The sequence below is a fragment of the Mustela lutreola genome, chromosome 2 (assembly GCF_030435805.1).
Source record: "Mustela lutreola isolate mMusLut2 chromosome 2, mMusLut2.pri, whole genome shotgun sequence".
Taxonomy (NCBI): domain Eukaryota; kingdom Metazoa; phylum Chordata; class Mammalia; order Carnivora; family Mustelidae; genus Mustela; species Mustela lutreola.
This window is the reverse complement of record NC_081291.1, coordinates 57760423-57775781: the sequence shown is the minus strand read 5'-3', so window position 1 is coordinate 57775781 and position 15359 is coordinate 57760423. Positions and strand designations below refer to the sequence as shown.

The 15359-nt window shown below is 47.1% G+C and overlaps 1 protein-coding gene across 1 annotated transcript in view; it reads left to right on the top strand.

Annotated features, from left to right (window-relative positions):
- The first annotated feature begins 1681 nt into the window (after window positions 1–1681).
- RAB43 (RAB43, member RAS oncogene family) overlaps window positions 1682–15359 on the top strand; it is a 35383-nt gene continuing 21705 nt past the window's right edge. The window contains exon 1 of the mRNA XM_059161885.1: window positions 1682–2035. Within this exon, the coding sequence (XP_059017868.1) occupies window positions 1832–2035 (204 nt within the window). The 5' untranslated portion in view covers window positions 1682–1831. The remainder of the gene's footprint in view (window positions 2036–15359) is intronic.

Here is a 15359-nt window from a genome sequence, read left to right as displayed (position 1 = left end):
TTGCTGCTCCATCTTCTCCATGGGTCTGTCTTTGCCTCCTAATCCAGTCTCTTCCCCACTTAGCCAGTAAGGTAGGTCGGGGATCCTCAGGATACTACTACTGGTCCTGGTGGACTTGCCCTCCGTGGTCTCCTTAAGCTATGGGAAAGCCCTCTTCCCTTTTCTGCTGGGGAGGGTATGGATTTTTGCTCGCTTTGTTCACTGATGTGTTCCAAGGGTCTATAGTAGGCATTAATAACAATTTATTGAACCAAGTAGACCTGGAGTCTGAAGAGGGCAGGAGTGTCCTCAATGCCCTCCCTGCTGGGTAGTTGGGAAGCCCTTTTTGGGGATAGGTTCCATTTGGATCTATTTTAAGCTTAGCTCCGTTCCATTTCTCCAAGGATTCTCTCTCTTTTTTTTTAAAGATACTATGACATTTTATTTTATTATTTTTTAAAAGATTGTATTTATTTATTTGACAGAGAGCACAAGTAGAGAGGCAGGCAGAGAGAGAGATAGGGAAGCAAGCTCCCTGCTGAGCAGAGAGCCCGACAGGGAACTTGATCCCAGGACCCTGAGATCATGACCTGAGCCAAAGGCAGCGGCTTAACCCACTGAGCCACCCAGGTGCCCTCTTCAAGGACTCTTGGTTTATGGATTATCTTGGCAAAAGCTTGTCTGACCTTCCACAGAATTCCCCACAAACTTCCCATGCTCCTCTGCTCAGCCCAAGCACTGGTGCTGTTTGGCTGGGTCAGTTCCCCCAAATGGACCCATAACCCCAACTGAGCCAGCCCACCCTGAGCCATTAGGACAGCTGCTTCAACAACCCCTAGGCCTTTGGGGGTTGTGATCTCCCAACTCCTCCTTCCCGCCTTGCCATCCACTAAATGGGCTCTCTAGTTCCCTTCTCTCGAGAGTCCTGAAGGGGGCGTCACCTTGAGCGGGCAGCCTTCGGGTCCCTTTCCCAACCAGGATTCTGGTCTTCACCCCAGTTTTGTAGCCGGCTTAATTTCTGGCCTCACTGAAGCCTTCTCGTTCCTTCGCCTTTCCCGTCTGTGTCGGAGACACAGACATCCTCTGTTGCAGGGATTCTGCCACCGCTTGTCCCCTTACCAGTGATCCATTCTAGAGGAGGCCGTTCCTGGTTCAAGGTTTGGGTTAATGGGCCCCCAGGCCTGCAGCCCCAGGGACTCCACCGTACCCTCGAGGCGGGTCCTGATTGCTCCAGTGAGGCAGCCTAGCCCGCGGCGGTGGGGGGCGTGGCGAGTGCTAGCAGTGCCTTGGGCGGAGTTGGATTGTGGGCAGGTTTAGGGGAGGAGCTGAGAAGCTGACTGTCCCCGGGCCGAGGGCAGCGAGTCGGGCTGGGGGCGGGGCCTAGAGCGACGCTGGGGGCGGAGCCCGGCCAGGGCGGTGCTGGGGGGCCGGGGGCGGGGTCTAACTGAGGGTGTGGCTGAGGGCGGAGTCTGTCCCGCGAAGGGCTGAGGTTGGAGCGGGGGATGGGGCGGGCGCGATGCGCTCAGGGTAGAGTGGGGCCGGGGCGGGGCTGAGGCAGAGCGCGAGGACCGGACTGGCCCGGAAGGAGCAGAGGGCCGGCCGCGAGCTTTGCGGAGGCGGGACTAGGCGAGTCCTTGGCTGAGCCTAGGCCCGCGGGGCTCCGGGCTGGCCGGGGGCGGGGCGGGGGGCCGGCCGGGGCGGGTCCGGGGCGGGTCCGGGCCGGGACCGGCAGACGGCGGCGCCTCTTCTTCAGGTGTTGCGGCGGTTCCACGTCGCCAAGCGGTCCGCGGCTTCCGTGAGCCCAGGCTTCCCTCAGCGTCCGGAGCGCCGGCCCTTCGGCTCCCGCGCGGCCATGGCGGGGCCGGGCCCGGGCCCGGGGGACCCGGACGAGCAGTACGATTTCCTGTTCAAGCTGGTGCTGGTGGGCGACGCGAGCGTGGGCAAGACGTGCGTGGTGCAGCGCTTCAAGACCGGCGCTTTCTCGGAGCGCCAGGGCAGCACCATCGGCGTCGACTTCACCATGAAGACGCTGGAGATCCAGGGCAAGCGGGTCAAGGTGGGAGGCCCAGCCTGGGGTCGCCGGGCGGGGGTGGCCTGGCCCTCTCTGACTGCCGCGCAGCCCGTTCTCCGACGGGCACAGGGGGTTGACCGGGGCCCCTAGAAAGCGCTCCCTTAGCGGAGGCGGCACCAGGCCGCTGCGAGCGCCCCGGATTGTCCTCAGGTTTCTGGCAAATCCCTTTCGATTCCCCCTTTCCCTTCCTCCTGTCGGAGCAGGCCTGGGCCTTGGGGTCTGGGTCGGGTTCAGTCCTCAGAACGCCGGCCTTGGGGTGTTTGTGTGTGTGTGTGTGTTTGGGGGATGCTGCGGGGGAGGAGGCCCTGCCCTCCGGAGCTCACACCCTGGGGGCGCTTTTGCTCCAAAATAACTTAGCCAGTGGAAGGCAGCAGAGCGGCTCGAGGTGCGGGGGACAGAAGGCCGCCAGGCTGGCCTGACCCTCCCCCCCTCGATTGAAGCCCCCAGCTCGGCCCTGGTGGGGGGAACCCGGCCTGAGAACTACACCGCCCCAAGCCTAGGAAGGATCAGGAAGTAGTTGTTTCTAGGACCCGAGGGCCAAAACTTTTTGTCAGAATTTCCGGCCTGGCCACGCCTCCCTGCAGTCTCTTTGTGGACCTGGTGGTGGAACTTTACTCGACGAGGGCCAGCCCTGGGTCCCCTCCCCCAGCTGGAGTTTGATAGAAACTGAAAAGTTCACTGATACCGGAAGGTGGGGGAGAGGACCCAACTTTGGCAATGACTATGAAGAGAAACAGCAGGATGTAGTTGCCACAATGTCCTGGCAGTGGTTTGATAAATAATATTTGTGATTAATGAATCAGTTTCTTAACCTGGCTACCAGCCCTCCCTCATAGAGTGAGGAGACCGTGGCTGGGGCAAAGCATCGTTTTTGCTCAGTAACTTAACTGAGCTCTGCAGAAATCGTTTCCATTCTCTCACGATTTTCAGTTCACATGATCTCCATGACAGTCCTTAAGAGCACTGGGCAGGGGCAGCACAGGACAAGGGTTATCTCCTGTTATCTCTGTGTTTTCTAGAAGTTGAGCCAAGGTATGGGGGAGTCCCTTGAGACCTGATGCTCTGGGGCTTTGCGTCCCTGGGCTGCTGTAGCCCCGCTCTTGTTTGCCTTCCAGGGTACTTAGCTCTTTGTTTCTGCAAAATTGGTATAATTTCTGGGTGTTGCCTACCCCCTCTTCCTCCGTGGAGAAATAGTAAGCCAACAAACTTTACATGATTTGATGTGCCAGCGGAAGCAGAATCTCTTTGCCTGAAGGCTTTTGTTTTGTTTTGTCTTAAAGAATCTTTTGGGTTTCTGTGTTTTTGGTTGCCTTACATTGGAGAGAAAAAAAAAAAAAAAAAGCAAGGTGGGGCCGGCAGCTTTGAGTCATTATTTGGGAACACCCCTTTGGAACAGGTGGTGAGGGAAGGGCTTGTAGGATGGGTGGAGTGTGTCTGTGGATGAGTTTGTGCCCTGCGATGATGCCAGCAGCCACAGGGAAAGTGGAGTGCCCAAAATATAGGCATAAAGAGCAGTGGTGTTCCTGCGCGCTGCCGGCCTTCTCCTGCCCCCGAGTGTTTGTGGTGGCTGGGTGCTGACGGTGGTCAAGGAGGGGGCGGGGTGTTCCTGTTTACCTGGCGAGATAACAGCCTGTGCCCCAGTGGAGCCCAGGGTGTACTGTGTACCCGAGCACAGGTTATGCAACGCAGGGCAGGGAGTTGGCGATTTCTGTTCCCTATGGTTACCTCCACGTTGTTCTTAGGAAGCAGCCTGGTGGGATAGGGACTGGGATCCGGTCGGGGTAGAAGGGTGATAATGGCTGCCCCTCTTGGAGGCTGCTGTGTGCCAGCTGATGTACAGATTGTTCTTATTAACCCTATCCTGGCATAGGACAGGCTGGCCCCAGGGCACCCAGCTCGTAACTGACACAAGTGGGCATTTTTCTTCCAGTGTTTCTGACATTGAGGTCTTTCTCCTACACCAGCCTGCTTCTTAGAATCTGATTGTTTGGAGTGGGAAAGTCTTTGGCAAGTATCTACCTCCTCAGTTTGCAAGTCAGAGAAACCTGAGGCTAGGTACTAAAGAGGCTTGGGATTGAAACTGAGGAGCGGTGGCGTGGGGGTGGAGGTAGCCCTTCAATCAGCCATTTGGGGGCTCTTCTGACTCAGCAGGAGCAAGTCATTTTTGCTCTCCAAGTCTGTTTCTCCATCCATAAAATACCTCGGAGGTGTCTTTGTATTTTGTTTTTTTTTTTTTTAAACATCAGGTTTGTTCAAGTTAAATTTATGCTCCTTAAGCTTCACCCATTTTAGGTGTACAGTTCTGTGAATTCTGATGAAACGTATAGAGTCCCATAATCACCAGCATAGTCACAGTATACAATACTTCCAGCAACCCAGAAAGTTCCCCTGTGTCCCTCCCATTGTGTCAGTGTCCTCCCTTCACCCTAGCCCCTGGCAACCACCGATCTGTTTTCTGTCCCTATAGTTTCAGCAATGTCACTTTAACTGGAACCTTTGATGAGCCAGATTTTATTGTTATTGTTCCTGCACTTCAGGGATTTAAAACCTTTCCAGGGGCTGTCAGGGGCCCAGCAAGGATCCAGCATGATTCCCCATGCCTCCTCTCCCTGTACTGCCAGATTTTGTTAGAGCTTGAAGAACCCAGAGGTAGATCACCTGGTGTTTTTGCAGCTCCTCTGAGCTCCAGTGCTTGGGAGCTGCCGCAGGGGTAAAGGGGAAAGGCCAAGAGGCCACAAGTTCAGAAGGGCCTTAATTAGCTTCTCACCCAGCCCAAGCAAAACCACTTTTATCCAGTTCTATATTGAGGTTCCACTTGTTTTTATTTGACTGAAAAGTTCTGCTGCTAAAAAATAAGAAAGTTTGCAACATCACAGATCTAATTAAACCTCTTTATTTCTGTAATTACTTCCTGTTGCAACTAGAATGGCATCCAGACTCCTCACCTGAAGCTGTGGGCCCCCTGTCTGCCTTGGCTGTCTTATCTCCTTCCCTCTGCCCTCACTTGCTGCTCTCTAGCCTCACTAGCCCTTTCTGTCCTTCAGACATGCCTGCTTTGGGCTCTTTGTATCTGTCCCCCTGCCTGTCATATTATGTCCCTACATCCCCCTCCTGCTTCTTCATTTGGCTCCCACTGCAAATGTGGACCCTCTCTCCACATTACAGGGTGAGTTCAGGGGGTAAATTCATAGCTCATCAGACTGGAAATGACCCCATGTGTTGATCTCCTCCTGTACAGGGTCTGTCCACTCCTTGAAAGTGCGGGGATCTAGTCTGCTCTGTGGGCCTGTGAGGCCCCGCACCCGCAGCAGTGTTAGACACACGGTGCACAGTACATGTCTGTGAATTGATTTTTATTAATAGAGGGGAAGCTGAGGCCAAAATAAAGGAAGTGACCAGCATATCTAAGGTCACACCCAAATCAGGTGCAAAATCAGAACTTGAACCCAGGGTCTGCCTGGGTTCTAAGCCCAGTGCTCATTTTTACACTTGATCACCTGTCTAAGTCCCTCTGAGTTCAAAATGATGACCCCAAGAGCCTGGAAGTTAATGAATCTAGTAAAAACGCAGTTGCAGCCACTGTACTTTGAGAAGCAACGTGGACTTGGGCATTTGATAGATTTTTCAGTAATAAAGGTTGAAACTCTAGCAAGTTTCAGGATGTTTGCTCCCAAAACATCTAGCCAGCTCTGAACAGCTCACCTGCCTGCTGTGCTGGTTAGTAAGGCTCCATATAGGGTGATGGGTTCCTGTGCCATACCCCATGTGGATTCCCACAGCTCTAGCTATGCAGGTTGAACTTTAAGAGCGAATGCGGGGGTGGGCTGCATCTTTCAAACTGTGGGGTCTCTGAAAGAGAGCGTTGGCTTAGGATTTGGAAGGTCCGAGTCTTATTTCCAGTCTCACCACAACTGTGGCCCAATTCTTTCCTTCTTTTTTTAAAATTGTGTTATGTTAGAAATCCTTTTTTTAAAAAATTTATTTATATGCATGTTTCTTTTTTTTAAATTGTTTAATAAACATAATATATTTTTATCCGCTGGGGTACAGGTCTGTGAATCGCCAGGTTTACACACTTCACAGCACTCACCATAGCACATACCCTCTCCAGTGTCCATAACCCCACCCTCCTTCTCCCAGCCCCCCTCCCCCCAGCAACCCTCAGTTTGTTTTGTGAGATTAAGAGTCACTTATGGTTTGTCTCCCTCCCAATCCCATCTTGTTTCATTGATTCTTCTCCTACCCTATGTTAGAAATTCTTTTTCCCTTCTTAGTTCTTAGACCCCACAGCTTCCTCATTTGGGAGTTGGGACTAATGATCTTTGCTCTGCTTGCTTCTTAGGGTTGTTGGAAAACTATGGACATGCTTAAACTAGTATAAAAATTCACTTTATAGGGCGCCTGGGTGGCTCAGTGGGTTAAGCCGCTGCCTTCGGCTCAGGTCATGATCTCAGGGTCCTGGGATTGAGCCCCGCATCGGACTCTCTGCTCAGCAGGGAGCCTGCTTCCTCCTCTTTCTCTCTGCCTGCCTCTCTGCCTACTTGTGATCTTTCTCTGTCAAATAAATAAATAAAATCTTAAAAAAAATTCACTTTATATATTTCTGAATAGATAATCCAAATACATGGTCCAGAATTTCAAAATTTCAAAAGTGTAAAAGGGCATACAGTAAAAACAAAAACAAACAACAGCTCCCTTCCACCTTCATCCCCTAACTCCACACTGCCTTCTAAGAAGAGGAAATCAGTGTTACTGGTTTCTTGTCTATCCTGAAAGTGCTAATGCTGATAAAACCAAGGAATTACAAAGGAGGACTTAAATTATTGTGGTCGTTGTTAACCTTTTTCCTCCTTAGATCAGACATGATTTCTTAACTCACCCTTCCCCCATCCTTGGCTCCACCCCTGCTCCCTGCCACCCCCAACCTCACTGTCCCCCAGGAAATCTCAGCTGGTTCTAAATCCTTAAAACATTCTGACCACTCCTCTACTCTCTCTTATCTGGGACAACACAAAGGCCTGTTATGTAAACTCATTTTACAGATCACTGGGGACACAGGCCTCAAGTCCACACACAGAGGTTAGCCTTGTCGAATTGTACCCCCTTTATTCGACTCTCTGTCAGGTTCACTTTCCCCTTGTTGGGGATGTTGCCAGATCTCTCTCTCACAGAGGTAAAGTGTATGGCCTTGGGCCTTGGCACTGAAGCTTCTCTAGGCCCTACAAGTCACCTTTGTTTTTGTAGTGGCTTCCAAAGGAGGGGGCAGCCAAGGAAATAGGAACTGCCTTGTTTTTAAAGTTTGCTTCTTTGGTCCTTCCAATCAGGGGTCTGATTTTGCTATTTGGATCAGGTGCCTTCCTTATATGGATGTTATTGATTTGACTTTTTCAGTTTTTTGTTTTTTAATTTTTAGAAAAGATTTTATTTATTTACTTGACAGAGATCACAAGTAGGCAGAGAGGCAGGCAGAGAGAGAGAGGGGGAAGCACGTTTCCTGCTGAGCAGAAAACCCGATGCAAGACTCTATTCCAGGACCCTGGGATCATGACCCGAGCCGAAGGCAGAGGCTTAACCCACTGAGCCATCCAGGCGCCCTGACTTTTTCAGTTTTGATCAGAAATAGCAAAAGGAGGGCGCCTGGGTGGCTCAGTGGGTTAAGCCTCTGCCTTTGGCTCAGGTCATGATCTCAGGGTCCTGGGATCAAGCCCCGCAGCATCATCGGACTCTCTGCTCAGCAGGGAGCCTGCTTCCCCTTCTCTCTCTGCCTGCCTCTCTGCCTACTTGTGATCTCTCTATCAAATAAATAAAATCTTTCAAAAAAAAAAATAGCAAAAGGACTGCTAGATAAGAAAGAAGTTCTGGGTCATACTGGTTGTCTGAAATCTGCTCTTGAGGCCAATGACAGCTATCCTGTTGCCAAATAAACCTTGCCTCCTGAGCTTTCTGACAGCCCTGACATAGCACATGTCATGGAAAGACAGTGGAAGGAGGGTCAGTGTTAGACCCATGAGGCACCACCTTAAAATCTTGACTTCGCATGTAGCGCTCCAGGCACATGACATCACCACTCCTGATCTGCTTCACTTGGAGCCCTCTTAGCTTCAGCGACCTGGCCCATTGCAGATCATCAGTAAATGGGGACTGATGTTGGTATGGAAATTACCTGGAAGAGAGCATGGCATGGGGAGTCCAGAAGCTCGGCTTCTCAGTTTGGGTGCCCAGCTGACCTGTACAGGTCATTTCAGTGATCTGTTCCTCGGTCAGTGAGCTGCAGAGAGAATCCCTATCTCATCTACTCACACAGGGTTTTCTCACTGTCACCCTGTGAGAAGGATCCCCATCTTACAGAGCAGGACATGGAGGCCTGTGTTCCAGATCACCCACTGGTAGTACGTGCATAAACACCACACATACACGTACGGAAATGTGGGGGATGAGTTTAATATCTGGGCCATTGTATATCACTTGCATTTTATGTTTTTTGGTGTTTTGATACAATACTGTATCAGCATCCTAATGCCCAGTTCTTGTTAAACAAACAAATCCTTATTAATTCAGATGCATTGGGTGAATTGGTGCATATGGCTATTGTGAACAAAAGAAAAAGCCCATCTTCTAGAACGGCTTACAAAATGCTGTTCTGTTGAACATGGAGCCGCAGAACCCAAGCCACTGCTGTTAGAGAGAGGATCTCTCCAAGCTGCTGTGATAAATTGATAAGCAAGGACCGTTTCTCATTAATAGCTTCTATGTCTATACTGTGATGTATGTGGACTCCTCTGATCTGACTTGTACTCCTCTGCCTTGTGAGCCTCCCTTTCTTCGACTGGAAAAACAGGAACTTAGTCCTCCATGAGGTGTGTAAACATCGTGAGTTCTTCGAGGTTTTCGCACCTGTTTGTCCATGTTTGAGGTGACATCGTCCCAGATTTGGAGTGTGACTAAGATGTAATGAGACTGATTTGTTTAAAAAAAAAATTTGCGACTCGATGTGTTCCTGGGTGCTCCCCACTTTCAGGATAGTCTCCTTGAGAAATTGTGCACGGATTTCCCAGGTGTTTGATCAGCTGTGGTGATACTTTTTTTTTTTTTTTAAGATTTTATTTATTTATTTGACAGAGAGAAAGAGAGATCACAAATAGGCAGAGAGGCAGGCAGAGAGAGAGGGGGAAGCAGGCTCCCTCCTGAGCAGAGTGCCAGATGTGGGCCTCGATCCCAGGACCTTGAGACCATGACCTGAGCTGAAGACAGAGGCTTAACCCACTGAGTCACCCAGGCATCCTGTGATGATCCTTATTCACATTCTTCAGAGCCTGCAGCTCTTCCTCCTGGCAGGTCCTTCAGGGGTGTATTGGAAAACATTCCATAGTGGTATCGTTCTTTGTTCCAAAGGGAGCTCTAACCAGAAAGTCAGAATCCTGGTTCACGTCAGGCCAGGGGGCTTGTCCAAGGGCCCTGACAGCAATTGCAATGTGTGTTGGGCAGTGACAGGTCACTAGAGTGTGTCCTCTCTTGAGGTGACTGTTTTTGAAGGAGACGCTGTTCATCTTGATGCGAGAGGTCTGAAAGGTTGACTTGCAGCTCACAGCTTATGGTTAGTGGGTTAGGTTAGCTCATGCTGATGGTGTTGGACCATTTCATCACTGAAGGATCCCATCCCTCTCTGAAAAAAAGAAATTCTTCCAATTTGAAGCCAGGAAATCCCCACTCCTGCCATTTTGATGCCTGAGAAGGGTAAAAATTAGGTATTTTGAAAATGAAAAATATCTTGGGGCACCTGATTGACTCAGTTGGGTTAGCATCCAACTCTTGATTTTGGCTCAGGTCATGATTTTGGGGTTGTGAGATCAAGCCCCGCATCAGGCTCCATGCTCACCACAGAGTCTGCTTGGAATTCTCCTTATCTTTTTGCTCCTCCCCCAACTTGTGTTACGCTCTCTCTCTTAAAGAAATAAATTTCCAAAAAAAAAAAAAAATCAAAAAAAAAATTCAAAATGTTCTGTTTACATTTTCTAATGAAAAACTTTGTGGGTTTTTTTTTTTTTTTTTCGTTTAACTTGTTTTTTATTTTTGGGTTTTAACTCTCATGAGTACACAAATAGTGAAAGATTTTGTGATGAAAAAATAGATCTTAGCTGTCAGAAGAAAGTTTAGTTCACTAGCTATGAATTGTTAATATCTGCCATGTTTACATTATAGATAATTACATAGAAAAAGATCAGTTTTATAAAATATGGGAAAATTCTTTGAAATACATAGAGAAAAATCTATTTTATTATTGAAATTACAAGGTTAATACCTCAGTGTAGACTCTAACTCTAGTGTTTTCTTGGGGTTATTCTCCCCAGAATAAGCCTTTGGTAAGTGTTGGCCGAATGAACTAGCAAGTAGTGAAAGAGAGACACAGGGAGAGAGAGGAAGGGAGGGAGAGAAAAGAGAGCCTTCTAAGCAAGAAACGGTATCAGTGAACCTCTGCTTGAAGGGTTGGGTTCACGCAGGAGCTGAAGGGCTTCCAGCCAGCAAGGAGAGAGAAGTGTTAGGTGAAAATGGGAGACGTTATAGGAACTCGGGGGTTTGGTTTTATTTGGTTTGGTTTTACGACTTTTGAGAAACAGGATCACCATAGCGCAAGTTGGTGGGGAAATTTTTGTAGACTGGTTTGTTAAAAAGCTTAATCTCTTAAAATTTAACTGGCAAAGTTTTGCCAATTTGAGGCAAAATGGTCAAGATTGGTGTTTTCAAGCCTAGCATGAAAAACTCATTAAGTATTAAAAGGACTCCAAGTTACAGAATTCTAGCTGGATTCTTCTTTTTACCACTCAGGGATTCTCCTGCCTCTGAGCAGTGATAATGGAAGTTAAGTTGTGTATTAAGATGTTTGGGGGCAGTTTGCTCTGTGTGTATACATGTGTACACACATCAATAGATTATTGTTTTGCTTTACATGAGTTGGCCTTATTTGACTAACTTTTAAAATTTTTTTTAATTTTTTAATTAACATATAATGTATTATTAGCCCCAGGGGTACAGTTCTGTGAATCACCAGGTTTGCACACTTCACAGCACTCACCATAGCACATACACTCCCCAGTGTCCATAACCTAACCACCCTCTCTGTACCCCCTCCCCCCGGCAACCCTCAATTTGTTTTGTGAGATTAAGAGTCTCTTATGGTTTTGAGTATCTTTTTTTAGAAAGATTTTTAAAATTTATTTTAGCGAGAGTGTGAGTTGGGGGAAGGGACGGAAGGAGAAGAGAATCCCAAGCAGATGCTGTGCTGAGTGCAGAAGCCGACATGGGGCTCAATCCCACAACCCCAAGATCATGACCTGAGCCAGAATTAAGAGTCAGATGCTCAATTGACTGAGCCGCCCAGGTGCCCCCTACTTGACTGTTTTGTCTAAAGTAGCACTCTACCAAGTTCCTTAAAAAAAAAAAAATCTATTGAGATATAATCCATATGCCGTAGAACTCAGTTCAGTGTGGTGTTGTATACTAACAGAGTTGTATAACCATCACCACAATCATTTTTCAGATATTTTCCTGCCTCCCCAGAGCCCCTGGCAACTACTGGTTTACTTTGTCTCTATAAAGTTGCCTGTTCTAGACGTTCCATATAAATAGAATCCTACAATATTGCGGGTTTTCCTGCATCTGGGTTCTTTCACCAAGCATAATGTTTTTGAAGTCTGCGTTATCTCCCTTACTTGCCTTGCTCTGTGTTTTTCTTCCTAGCACTTACTCCCAACCCTTGTCTTGCTCACTTGTTTGTTCCCATGCCGGTGAGGGAGTGTGAGCTCTGCTGTGTCCCAGCACTCAAGAGGGAGTGTGAGCTCTGCTGTGTCCCAGCACTCAACATCGCACCCTCTCTGTTGTTGCTGAATTAACTAATGAACATTTCTGCCCTCATTGTTCAGTGACTGAATTTTTCGGCATCACAAAGTACTCTTGGCTTCTGTTAGATCTCTCCCCCCATGCCACCCTCTTAGTAATTTGGAAATTCATCCCATATATTCAAATTTATATTTTCCTGCCTGGGGTCTAGAATTAGTGTTTATTTCTTTGACCCTAAGAGGACAAGAACTGTGAGGCACTTTTCCTCCCTCCTCATTGCCTCCCACCCCCACTTTCCTCGTTGAAATCATCTGGGGTTAGGCCAGATCATTATTGATTTTTTTTTTTTTTTGACATTTTGCATCAACAGTTATTTTAGACTTTAATTCCAAGTTTTATTGATTTATTTTTGGCTTAATGTTTTTTTCTATTACTTTAGTTCATTTGGATTTTGCCTGAATTGTTCCTTAAGTGATTCTTTCAGAAAGAATCCCTAAGGGACTCTTGAAATCAAGTGACCCTTGATTTCTAATGTTCTGAAATCTTACCATAGTGTGTCTAGGTTGTGGGATATTTTTTTCATTCACCCTGCTCTGAAGTCAGTAGGTATAATCAGAGTGAAAATTCCTGTATTTCTAAAAGTCTTAAGGATTTTTTGAAAAGATTTATGTATTTATTTGAGAGAGAGAAAGAGAGCACGCGCACATGCCAGCAAGCATGGGGCAGGGAAGAGCAAAAGGAGAGAGAGAGAGAAACCCACCCAAGCAGACTCTACACTGAGCACGGAGTAGACATGGGGCTCAATCTCAGGACCCTGAGATCACCCGAGCCAAAAGCAAGAGTTGGATGCTTAGCTGTCTGCACCACTCAGGCATCCCTATAGGTCTAAGGAATTTTTAAAAAATGTCTTTGATTAGCTTCTCTTCTTCCCTCTGGAGCTTGCAGGGGTCGGGAGCTGGAATTTAGGGTCTGTTCTCCACATCTCTTACCTTTTCCATCTTAATAACATAGTGTTATATTGTGCTATGTTCTGGACAAACCCTGGGCTTTGCCTTCCAGCACCCTGCTGATTTCCTTTTCCACTGTGTCTGTTCTTTTTTTTTTTTTTTTTTTTTTTTTTAAGATTTATCTATTTAAGAGAGAGAGAGAGAGAGCATGAGTGGGAGGGGAAGACGAGAGGGAGGGAGATTCTCAAGCCGATTCTGTGTTGGGCACAGAGCCTGACCCCAGGCTCCATCCCTAGATTGTGACCTGAGCCCAAATCGAGAGCTGTGCACTTTAACCAGCTATGCCACGCAGGTGTCCCTCAGCTGTATCTGTTCTGATCATTCATTCCATCTCTTGTTTTCTTTATTTTGACAATTACAGTTTTAGTTTCCAAGATCTCTACTTGGTTCTTTTTCATATCAGTAATATTTTTATTCTGCGGGTATTAATACTCTTATTTTTTCCTGACTTTCTCTCATTTTTCTTTAAGATTTTATATATTTATTTGACAGCAAGAGAGAGATCTCAAGTAGGCAGAGAGGCAGGCAGAGAGAGAGGAGGAAGGAGGCTCCCTGCTGAGCAGAGAGCCCGATGCTGCAGGGCTCAATCCCAGGACCCTGAGATCATGACCTGAGCTGAAGGCAGAGGCTTAACCCACTGAACCACCCAGGTGCCCCACCTGACTTTTTATTATGAAAACTTTCAAGCATATAGAAAAGCTGAATATGCTTGAAAGAAGAGCACAGTAAACCCCAAACCTATCCTCCATCTAGATTGTTCCTGTTTTGCTCTGTTTGCTTTGTATTCCGTAGATGTAATATCTTTTTTTTTTCACCTGAAAGTGGGTTGCAGATAACATGATCTATCACCCCATAGCTTAAATACAATTTTTAAGAATCGGCATTTTTTTTTAATATTCTTTAAACTCCAGTGTAGTTAGCATACAGTGTTATGTTAGTTTCAGGTGTACAGTATAACAGTTCTGTACATTGCTCAGTGCTCTTCAAGGTAAGGGTACTCTTTTACTTTTTTTTTTTTTTTTAAGATTTTATTTATTTTATTTGACAGATGAGAGGCAGAGAGGCAGGCAGAGAGAGAGGGAGGAGGAAGCAGGCTCCCTGCTGAGCAGAGAGCCCAATGTGGTGGCTCAATCCCAGGACACTGAGATCATGACCTGAGCCGAAGGCAGAGGCTTTAACCCACTGAGCCACCCAGGGGCCCCTCTTTTACTTTTTAAATTTTACTTACTAATTTGCAGAAAGAGAGAGTGAGCACACAAGCAGGGGCAGTGACAGAGGGAGTGGGAGAAGCAGGCTCCCCACTGAGCAGGGAGCCTGATGATGTGGGACTCAATTCCAGGACCTAAGCCGAAGGCAGACACTTAACCACTGAACCACCCAGGCGCCCTTGAGTAGTGTGCTCTTAACCCCCTTTATCTATTTCATCCATCTCCGCTCCCATTTCTGGCCACCACCAGCTTATTCTCTGTATTTAAGAGGCTGTTTTTTGTTTGTCTCTTTTCGTTTGTTTGCTCATTTGTTTTCTTTTTTGTTTTGTTTTGTTTCTTAAATTGCACATATGAGTGATTTGTCTTTCTCTGTCTGACTTACTTCACTTAGCATTATACCCTCTAGATCTGTCCATGTTGCAAATGCCAAGGTCCCATAATTTTTTTTATGACTGAGTAATACTCCATTGAATAATTTACCACATTGTCTTTATCCATTCATCTGTGGTTGGGTAGTTGGGTCTCTTCCATGTCTTAGCTATTGTAAATAATGCTTCAGTGTCTATAGCTTTTAGAACTAGTGTTTTCATTTTCTTTAGGTAAATACCCAGGAGTGGAATTATTGGATCATAGGGTAGTTCTGTTTTTAATATTTTGAGGTGCCTCCATACTTTTTCCCACAGTGGCTGCACCAGTTTGCATTCCTACCAATGGTGTGTGCAAGGCTTTATTTTCCTCCACATCCTTGCTAACACTCCCTTTTCCTTCCCTCCCTTCCTTCCTTCTTTTCTCCCTCCCTCCCTCCTTTCCTCTCTCTCTCTCTTTCTTTCTTAAGATTTTATTTATTTGCTTGAGAGAGCGAATAAGAGAAAGAGTGAGCAGGGGATAGGGACAGACTCCCCTCTGAGTGAAGAGCCTGACGTGGGGTTCAGTCCCAGGACCCTGGGATCATGACCAAGCCAAAGCAGATGCTTAACCGATTGAGCCATCCAGGTGCCCCAACACTTCCTATTTCTGGTCTTTTTGATTTTAGTCATTCTGACAGATTTCGGGTGACATTGGGACAGGTGACAGGTGGTGACATCTCATTGTGGTTTTGATTTTTATTTCCCCAATAAGAGTAAGAACAATTCTTTTAACATGCCTAAGTAAATCAGTACAGTTGACCCTCGAACAACTGGGTACACTTCTATGTGGATTTTTTTTTTTAAGATTTTATTTATTTGACAGAGAGAAATCGCAAGTAGATGGAGAGGCAGG